Here is an 11,115-nt window from a genome sequence, read left to right as displayed (position 1 = left end):
CTTGGAGTAGTAATCGTAGCATTTGTTCAAGTTTTGTTGATGCAATGCGGGAAGTACGATCTGTTTCTGTGATGACCATGAAAGCTTGACTGAGACTGCCTGCACGTGAAACTCGAAAGCGAGAGTGAACGAGGGGGAAGCTGTTAGGTCTGTTTATATAGGAGCCGGAAGGGGTGTAATTGGTGTGTGTTCCCGCTCCTGAAACTGCGCTTATCAAGCTTCGATTCAAGAAAAACTAACTAACATGAGATATCTATTCAAGTGCATTGACCTCTGTTTCAGGTCAGGCGCTGTCACCAAGTTAAAGTTTGTGTTTGTGAATGAGGTATGATAAATACAATATTAGATAAACCATGATCATCTTCATAGCTGCAGATCATTCTTACAGACTTTGTTGTATTGCTCTTGTATACATATTTACAGCTCAACAAAGAGATCTTCACACTGCTAAACATGATGATGTGGTCCTGTTGGCTTCATCAGATCGTGACCTCCAACTCTCACTGGATCGGTTCGCAGCCGAGTGTGAAACGGCCGGGATGAGAATCAGCACATCCAAATCCGAGTCCATGGTCCTCAACCGGAAAAGGGTGGAGTGCACTCTTCGAGTCGGGGATGAGATCCTGCCCCAAGTGGAGGAGTTCAAGTACCTCAGGGTCTTGTTCACGAGTGAGGGAAGGATGGAACATGAGATCGACAGGCGGATTGGTGCGGCGTCTGCAGTAATGCAGACTCTGCACAGATCCGTCGTGGTGAAGAGAGAGCTGAGCCGAAAGGCAAAGCTCTGGATTTACCAGAGAGTTCCTACCCTCACCTATGGTCATGAGCTTTGGGGAGTGACCCAAAGAACTAGATCGTGGGTACAAGCGGCCGAAATGAGCTTCCTCCGTAGGGTGGCTGGGTTCTCCCTTAGAGATAGGGTGAGAAGCTCAGTTATCCGGAGGGAGCTCGGAGTAGACCTGCTGCTCCTCCGCGTTGAGAGGAGCCAGATGAGGTGGCTCGGGCATCTGATTAGGATGCCTCCCGGACGCCTCCCTGGTGAGGTGTTCAGGGCACGTCCCACCGGTAGGAGACCCCTAGGAAGACCCAGGACACGCTGGAGAGACTATGTCTCTCGGCTGGCCTGGGAACGCCTCGGGATCCACCGGGAAGAGCTGGATGAAGTGGCTGGGGAGAGGGAAGTCTGGGCTTCCCTGCTTAGGCTGCTGCCCCCGCGACCCAACCCCGGATAAGCGAAAGAGGACGGTACGGTACGGTACACTGCTAAACATAAAACATGCAGTATCAAGTGCCTACCATCCACAAACCAATGGCCAGGTAAACATGGATACATTTTTTTTCATGGATGGATGTTACGTAGACATTACATGATATATGTGTGTAATATGTACATAAATCTGCAATTCACATTGTTATTGTACAGGATAGAGGACAAATCAAAATATCAAACGTGCTCTCCGGCGCTATGTGAATGAGCACCACAACGACTGGGACATTCACCTGCAAGCTGTGGTGTATGGCATAAATACCGCCAAACAGGTGTGTTTTTTACTTTACAATCACTAATGCTGTTAAATTTGCATCTTGAGGAATGTCACATGTCACATTGTTTTTTACTGTGAACTTAGAGCTCCGCGAAGAACACCCCGTTTTTCCTGTTCTTCAACCGCCACTACCTCCTTCCTGAGGTTCTCAACGCCTGTCCCATGGGAGACCACTTTGAAGTTGGAGACCCAGAGGACGATCTGGAAGCTAGGATGAGGACAATCACAGACCTCAATGAAAAGGTAGTGAGGCACAAAGCTCATATATTGAAGTTGTTGTATTTATGTGTTTCATGTTATTTACTTTATTTGTGGCTTTGGCCAATAGGTTCTTGCCAACATAGAAAAGGCCCAGGAGAAGCAAAAGAGCTGTTATGCAGCACGCAAAAGGAAGCGCTGCAAAACAGTAGAAATTAACACAGGTGATGACATTCTCCTGTCTTCTGAGCCAAAGAGGCAGCGGCTGGGGCATGGCCTGAAACATATGCATCAAGGCCCCTACAAAGTCCTTGATATGTCAGAAAATGGCGTGGCCACCATCCAAAAGAACACTGGGTCCTTGCAGAAGGTGAATGTCGATCGCCTGAGCCCGTACTACAGACAGAAACGTAAGTGTTTTTAGTGTACTGCTAAACTGTTTGTGTGGCCATTGTTCCATTCTCCACTCTTGGTAACAACCAGATTTGGTAGTTTGTACTTTGTCTATGGGATCAATGCCCAACTTGTCTTACTTCAGATCGACAGTCTAGAGGACTGTCTAGGAGAGAGTGATCAAATCTGAGCTGGACATCTACGCCAAATACAGTAAAGTCATCCTCATCATCCTCCTGAAGTACCTGCCTCCCCATCTACGTCAATTTAAATGACACCCTTTCGGTCTCCACTCTCGGTAAGAGCCTGATGTCAGTAGTTTGTACTTTGTCTGTAGGATCAACACAATACTTAACTTATTTCCATCTTCTTGTTGTCTTAATTCAGATTGACAGTCTAAAAGACTAGGAGAGAGTGATCAAGTCTGAGCTGGACATCTATGGCAAACACAATGAAGCCAATTGTGTTTAAATGACACCTGTTCTCGGTAAGAAGCTGATTAGGTAGTTTGTACTTTCTCTGTGGGAGCAATGCCTAACTTATCTTATTTTCAATTTCTTGTTGTCTTACTTCAGATTAACAGTAGGAGAGGGTGATCAAATCAGAGCTGGACATCTACGTCAATTGTGTTTAAATGACATGCTTCCAGTCTCCACTCTCAGTAAGAAGCTGATTTGGTAGTTTGTACTTTGTCTGCCTAACTTCAATTTCTTCAACACTGACGGCATCAATGACAAGAGGTGCAGTTCCAGGGAAGGAAGCTCTTGAGAGGAGAGTACAGCATCCCAACACAAGACACTGAGGTAAAGTTAACTAGTATGAGGTAGAACTGGTGCTTAATTTGTTTTATTAACTGTAATATCTACTGAGTGTGTGGACACATGTTTAAAAGACAGTGCCATATAGCTTCAAGTTTACTATAATATCTGTTGTACTAATATCGTTATTTTTGTGCAATTTCAGGAAAAGATGAAGATGATCGGGAGACTGCACTGTTGACAATCATCCTTCTGCCTTAATCAACTACATACCTGTATGCTCCAGATTCAGATTGCTTCAGTCTTTCTCTCTCTTTCTGTATCAACCCCAACCGGTTAAGGCAGATGGCTGCCCACCTAGAGCCTGGTTCTGCCTGAGGTTTCTTCCCATTACGGAGTCGCCAAGTGTTGCTCATGGGGGAATGTTGGGTCTCTTTAAATTAAAGAGTATAGTCATATCTTCTTATGTGATTACATAAAATTGTCTTTACTTGAATATGTGCACAATTTTTCATATAGCTATGTACATACATGTGTCTTTAGTTTCCTCCATTGTTTATATTCATTTTTTAAAGCATGTGGTTAAAATTCAAGATTTAAATTCTTTGACAGTACTGTTTAAGCTCTGTCTTTTGTTTTTTCCATCTCTGACATTAATTTGATGGAAACACATTTTTGTATTTTTAGATTAAAATGTTTGGTTCATGTTCAATGGAATTCTTTGGTCCTTCAAAGTTATAAACTAAAAGTTAACAAACTTTCAGTACTGGCTTGAGCATTCATTCATTTGAAATGGTCTTGTGATAGTGTGTCAAACAGAGGCATGCATACCACAGTTTAAATATCTGTCTGCATCAAAACAACAGCTGAGGAAGTCCATCAGGTGAGTGGAGGAGCTGTGACAGAACTAGAAAGGGTGGTACCTGTGTCTATAACAAAGTATAAAAGAGTGCACATCACACATCAGATAAATCTTGGCCTTTTTTTCGTTAACAAAACTGTTCCAAAATCAAAGCTCTATGAATGTGAAATGGATGTAATGTAATGTTAAAAACTTCTGTTAGTTTATACCATTCTCAATTGAAAAAATATAAAATATATAATATGTTTATAGTACAATATATCTATATATACATATACATATATAATAAAATAATATGATATAAATATATAAATAAAACAGATAGATACATAAGATAGTGTGTATCTATCTATATATATTTATATATTATATAAAGATATATATACTATCTTAACTATCTATTTTATAGCTATATATAGATATATATTGTGTATATATATACTATCTTATCTATCTATTTTATATATGTATATAATAAAATAATATAATATAAATACGGTATATCAATAAAAATATAGATAGATAAGATAGTGGATAGATAGATATAATTATTATTACTATTACCTCATATTATTTTATTTCCATGTCTGATTTCCAGATAGTTCAATGATATGTATACTTACTCTTAACCTCTGACAACTATTTATAACCAAACTATTTATATTCATTCATATTTATGTATTTATACTATTGATTTATTTTATTTATATTTATACATGTCTGATTTCCAGATATTTCCATGATATGTATACTTACTCTTAACCTCTGACAACTATTTACAACCAAACTATTTATATTTATTCATATTTATACATTCATACGATTGATTTATTTTATTTATATTTATATGTTTATACAACTGATTTATTTCGCGTATCGCGTTTTGAGTCTGGGGGCGTTTTTTCCAAGCAGAGTTGCCGTACATAACCGTCCAAGATGGTGGACGATCGAGAACGCTACTGCGCATGTCAGACTCACATCGGGTAGTGACAGGAACCTCTGCTGTCTGAGTCGCGTGGAGATGAGGTCACGTCCTTAGCAACCACAGCTTAGCAACCACCTGATCTTAGCTGGAGCTAAAATTGGTTATCAATTTTACCATGTATTGTATTAATCAAAGTGGGTTTGAAAACACCTAAAAAAAAACAACAACAATTTGACCACATAAGCTAAACATAAAAACGCATCTCTTATCTTCCAGTGGAGTACTTAAAAAAAAGGATTCTATGTTTAAGAGTTATTTGAACTTTTTTAAATGTTTATATTGTTCCAATCTAAAACCGAAAAAACATTATTGAATGTTGTGGCTCTGCTCTAAAAAACTAAAGCTATACAAAAATACTGCTTATGTTAAGCTAGAAAACACAAACCAAGAGGCACAAAATAATTAGGAAAACAAGAAAAACTTTATTTACCAGACAGAAATATAAAAAGGACAATAAACCATTCAGAAATGGAGGTAAAAAACACAGCAAGACTATATTTGAAGAATGTGTTGGTACAGAGATGATCCACCAGGTGTCACCATGTATCCAGAAGATAAGAGCCAATGGAGCTGGGATCATCAGAGGAGAGACATCCAGTTTGATCACCCCTCATCATTTTGCATCCATGGGTCACATCTCCTGAATGCTCAGCTGTACGAAAGACAAGAAATGTTCTGTTAACTCTATTGAATCAACAACTGTTATCAGAGCACTTAGCTACACTTAAAAGGACGGGTTCACTGTTTTTCAAGTCTCAAACAACTTAAAACATCGCTCAGGAGTCTCAAATGAACACTGAAACATGTGTTTTCGCTGTAATCATTTCTCCTGTTCATAATAACCGTTCATATCCCTTCCCTTCATATAATACAGTTACTATTTAAGTGTCGGGGGTCAAAATCTACAAGCCTCCTTCTTTGCAAAATAGGATTTAAAAGTTAATTTGAAGCTTCAGCTGTCCAAATAGACTGTAGATTTTGTCCCCAGGGGATCTTTTAATAGCCAGTACGAACAGGAGGAATGATTACAGTGCGGAAAACCTGACTGATTGTTTTAAGACACATTTGAAAATGGTGAGCCTATCCTCTCAGAGGTGCAATGTGTAGGATTTGGTAGCATCTAGTGGTGAGGTTGCAGACTGCACTCGACCTAAAACTATTCTGAATCCAAAGAATAAAAATGATTGCACTTTAATTACTTGAAAATGGATTCCACCCATATGCATTACAAAGGATTCATGCAAGCTGTCAATTTGAGCCTACTATGATCTGTATTTACTGTTGATTTCATCTTATTGAAGCTTCCAGACTAAAACTCCTGAATATTTCCACTGAAAGTAACGAAACTAGTCCACTGGTTGAAGGTAGGCAGTCTGTTTTAAGCTCAACTAATGAGCAGTAATAAGCCCCTCGGCCTGATGACTCACACAGGAATCAAAGGACATTCAAGTCAGGACACATGGCTCTGGAGAAAAATACACTGAGGAGACAGTAAATCCACCTTCATCTGCCAACAGATTATTTGAGGAAATGCTGGTAAAAAAAACAAACAACAAATAAACAATGAATAAATGTGTTCTTGTGAGTCCAGCTATGACAAAGAATGCAAAAACCTCAAACTTCTTGGACAATGACTTTCAAACAGGAGCTTAGCTCAATAGTCCATGTTCGGTTCCCACATTTGAGGAAACTCTGAAAGCTTCCTTATAGTTAAATAATGTACTGTTAAGTGTCAAGTCTCATTTGACCCTTATTTTTTGTATTTGTTGCAGCTAATAAATTATTTACTGTGATATTATTTTCCAAATGTTTAAATGACAAACCTTCACCGTGCATCTACTCCGCCTTCAGAGCCTCCTGCACAGCAGCAACTACAACATCAGGTTGAGGGAACTTCAGTTTACGAGGCGGACCCTTCTTTATTCCAGTCCACAGAGACGTTTCTGTCGACATGAGGCATCAAAAAGACTGTTGTGTTATTTGTGGGAACAAGATACAAAATAAACAGTAATACTTCTGTTCAAAACATTTTTGAAGGACTAACTAAAATCAACCAATTTCAAGACAGCTGACTCTGATGCTCCAATAAGTACTATATGGTATGGTAACTATATGCACCAACCTCTTAACTTATAGCAATATATTCATCATACATAAACCCATGGGATACATTACACCAAATTGGACAAGGGGCTGTGCTCATTCTCAGTACAAACTTTAAACTCTCTGGTGGTTTTTCTGTACTCCTGGTAAACATTAGCCTCCTGTTGACTGTTGGAGCTCTGTTTAATGTGGCAGATCAAAGCTCAAAGGTGCTTTAATGGCCAAGTAGTCAGAGACATACAAGGAATTTACTTTGGTAGTTGCATAATAGTTCCATAACGAAACACCATACCATAGATGAAACATTTACTCAAGTCAAAGTTTTTGTCAGATTTTACTCCCTAAGTTAACACATGGGACTTCCAGCTGACGTGAACATTTTTCAACATGAAAATAAAATAAAACTCTCTGGTATGGTTGAAAAAATGTGTTCAGCTTTGTGGTTGTGGTGATTTGAATTCAAATTTAAGAATGAACACAATAATATAATATCTGAAATATCAGCTCAAAAAATGAAGGTCTTAAAACTAAATTTACACATGGGGCACCTCTTCAAGATCGAGTTTAGCTTGACATATTCATAGGACTCATGGGACAAATTCACACACTGTATAACCCACAGTCCTGGAAACAGTTTTAAACTCAAGACAGAAAACAAGGAAAACTGTTTAAAGCGATGCCTGTCATGTTTCTGAGTAACTGGTGTTTTGGGTAAAGGAAGTTATTTGGTGGTAAAATGTTTCAATGCTTTCAACACGTCACACATTTCCTTTAACCTCCAACACCATTCATTTCAAAAGATGAATATATCATATCCTCAAAAAGTAAAGCTAATTTGGTAGCATGAGGAGGAAGCAGTATTAATTTCTGTAATGTTTAATAGTAGACTCAAATGGCTCAAAGATGTCAAGAACAGAAGTAGCAACATTCAGCTCAGAATGATGGTCTTCCTTTGGGGACGCCAAATGGTTGAGGTATTTTTGGATTTCCACTTTCTCACCTTTGCCTCCATCCAGCAGGGTGATCTCGAAGCTCTTCTTGCGGGGTTTCTCAGGGTTGAGGACCACAGTCAGTCTGGGGCATGCAGCCAGGAGTGCAGATTTCACCTCCTCGGCATTACGCCCATACACTCGTCAGCTCTTGCTGCCAGAAAGAACAGATTGACCATTAGGTTGGACATCTGTGCAAGACTGCTGCTGCATATGATAAAGTAACAAATTACATATAAATCTGATACTAGTATAACTTGAACACACCTTTGAGATACTTGTACTTGATGTGAGAATTTTAATTTATACTTCACTACATTTAAGATGGAAATGTTGTCTATACATTTTTTGTCAGCCGTAGTTAAGGACTATGGGCGGAAATCAACTATAATAACATCAAAAAGCACTTTAGAACTACAGATATGCAGCATAGACTTTATGAGCTTCAAGCTCTGATGTTGGAGAAGAAATATCAGCTCATAGAAAAAGGTTTACACTGTCTATACATCATTAAGTGCTGCTGCTACTTTAACAAGCTGTTTTACTTATTTACTGCCTAATGTTCAGGATACTTGTGCAGTAGAGCAAAACCCCTGGCAAGTTTAGCAGGTACACTACACGAATTGAAAGAGTAAATGTTTTGATCAATTATCAATTACCTGTTATTCAGTGAATATATGTGGTTTTAGGGGCTGTTTGTCAGATTAAAAATCTATTTCAAATGCCAGCTTTGGCTCTGACTCTTTCATGACCAAATATTGGGTTAACACGACTTAAAAATACTTAATTTGATCAACAATTAGCTGTTAATTAATAGCAACTGTGTGGAAAAAGAATGATGATTTATAAATCGGCCCTCCACGTGTACATTTTGTTTACACTTTAATCAAAATACAAACTCCAGTAATAATACATAAATAAAGGAGGCCTTAATGCGTAATTGACAATAATTGATTGATTTTGATACTTGATATTTAATGTGCATTCTGAATGTAGGACTTGTAATGAAGTATTTTTACATTGAGGTACACAAATAAAGAGTACTGATCATGGATTAACCTCACCAGTGTTCAATAACCACTCTTTGGCCGTCCTCCCCTTCTCCTCTCTCCTCCTTCTCCTCCACCTCCACGGCTGGTTTCTCCTCCTCTAGTGGAGCCTCCGCTTTGCGCTTCGTCCCTCGGCGACCTGAACGACACGTTAGTTTCTTTCATCACGCAGGTTTCAAAACAGCTATATTTAAGGAAATGTTGGAGTAACGTATACATTGAAAGAAGCACAACTACTACACACTGACCTGCTTTGGACGCCATAATTACTGCTGCAAAACTTGGCGCGCTGCTCCTTTCTTCTTCTTCTTACAGGTGCATTTACCGCCACCTACTGGACTGGAGTGGGTCAGTACATGAGCAGAACTATAAAAAAACAACAACAATAAAAAAAAACAACTAAATCTTAAATATTTCACCAAAACACCCAACTCTTTCTGTGAAACACTCCTTAACAAATTCCCCAATGTTATGTCCAGTTTTTTTCTTCATTCAATAGTTTCACCAACTCCTGGCGCTCACTAAAGTAGGCCTATGTTTCTGCTTTTGTTTCCCCCCTACTGACAAGACCGAAAGGTTTTTGAGAAATCTGATTTTATCCTGAGTTAGCAGAAAGTCTTTAATTGAAAGTCATCTCTTGTATCAACATGATGACAACAGAGAAAACTGATGGTACATCCGCAAGTTGAGGTGTAGGAAGTGTGGGACCTACAGTGATGTTGGAATAATGTACATTCTTCTGTACTTATTCACCTGCAAGTAGGTTAATTCAGTGTTATGATCAGAGGTGGAAAGAGTACTGAAATATTTGACTCAAGTAAAAGTACCACTACTTTGAAGAAATTTTACTTGAGTACAAGTAAAAGTACTGGTCTAAAAATATACTCAAGTAAAAGTAAAAAGTAGCTTGTTAAAAAAATACTTTGAGTAAAAGTTACTTAGTTACTTTTATAACGGGGGTGGGTGGGTGGGGGGGCGGCTGTAGGACAAAGTGATGGCTCATAAATCTCTAACTAGTTGTTTTAATTAAAGATAAAGGTATACATTTACAAATTCAGCTTCAATGACAAAATATGTCGACACACAACATTTAAAACATTTATGGAGATATGTGTCATTTTAGTGAAGACCATCCCATAAAACATTTTCAAATAACACAACCATTAAATTGAAGGTGGCATAATTGTGGATTCTGTAAACCCGGAGCGATTTTAGGCTTTTTTTTTTGATTTTCTAACACCCCTAAATTTGATCTTAGCACCCCTAAAAATAAATGATAAACCCTCCATAGTCTCTAAATATTGTGTGGGAAACACTGAATGATTATTGGGGTTTTTTAAAACACTTGCAGGGCATTGAATGTCAAATTCTCATTAGGAGCTGAGCCCCTCTAAAGCTCTGATCCTAGTCCTACAATCACCCTGTTGTAAACCAACAGTCATACTACATATCTATGAATCACTACGGTTCAAAGTCACAAGAGCAATAACTTTTCTTTAAATGACCCAAAGAAGACCAAACTTTTAAGTACCCATGTTTAAAAGGCTGTGCCCCTGTGCAGCTTTCGCTAAATTCTCTCATTTCCGACGCTGTCCTTTACATGTGAACGCATCATGCTCAATGCCTCGTCCTACACGAAGAGTGAGACAGATGACAGCACAACGTCTAACGGACATGTCTTTTAGAGTTTGTTGTGTTGTGTTAGAGTTTATATGTCGCTATGAGAGCTAGCTGCCAGGTGTAACAGGCTGCATGAATGTTAAGTCATTGTATCATGCTGGTTAATGATTCTGTACGATACTCTTTGCTTTAAAAAACATTCGGCCAACATTTTTTACTCAGTAACGGATGTGATTTAAAATGTAGCGAAGTACAATACTTCACACAAAACATACTTAAGTAAAAGTAAAAGTACAGATTTTTAAAACTACTTTAAAAAGTACAAATACACAAAAAAGCTACTCAATTACAGTAACGTGAGTAAATGTAATTCGTTACTTTCCACCTCTGGTTATGATGAGTCAGATAGGCACTTTGGGCAGGACTAAACACAGACAGCCTGCTGTATTTAGCAATGTTGAACTAATATTCTTGTGTTTCTGTATTTCCAGGTGAGCAAAAGTACTGAGGTATAAAGACACGTAACGGACGATCTGCTATGCAAATATGAGATTTACCTGAATTTTGTAAATTAAATGATGTAAGGTGAAACAGCACTTTATCTGGTAGTGTAA

At 38.4% G+C, this 11,115-nt stretch overlaps 1 protein-coding gene and 1 long non-coding RNA gene across 2 annotated transcripts; one reads left to right on the top strand and one right to left on the bottom strand.

Annotated features, from left to right (window-relative positions):
• The first annotated feature begins 2,376 nt into the window (after nt 1-2,376).
• Nucleotides 2,377-2,755, top strand: LOC128363510 (uncharacterized). Its single transcript, XR_008321671.1, has 3 exons — nt 2,377-2,433; nt 2,523-2,622; nt 2,711-2,755. It is a non-coding gene; the product is annotated as an uncharacterized LOC128363510 (long non-coding RNA).
• A 2,403-nt stretch (nt 2,756-5,158) lies between these two features.
• On the bottom strand, nt 5,159-9,258 carry LOC128363088 (selenoprotein H-like). The gene is made up of 5 exons (XM_053323990.1): nt 9,130-9,258; nt 8,897-9,020; nt 7,844-7,986; nt 6,564-6,683; nt 5,159-5,392 (listed from the first exon to the last, which is right to left on the bottom strand). The coding sequence occupies exons 1-4, from the start codon at nt 9,143-9,145 to the stop codon at nt 6,577-6,579; spliced, it is 390 nt and encodes a 129-aa protein (XP_053179965.1). The 5' UTR covers nt 9,146-9,258; the 3' UTR covers nt 5,159-5,392; nt 6,564-6,576.
• Between the last annotated feature and the right edge of the window lie 1,857 nt (nt 9,259-11,115).

The sequence above is a fragment of the Scomber japonicus genome, chromosome 8, assembly GCF_027409825.1.
Source record: "Scomber japonicus isolate fScoJap1 chromosome 8, fScoJap1.pri, whole genome shotgun sequence".
Classification (NCBI taxonomy): Eukaryota; Metazoa; Chordata; class Actinopteri; order Scombriformes; family Scombridae; genus Scomber; species Scomber japonicus.
This window is presented reverse-complemented; position numbering and strand designations above follow the sequence as displayed.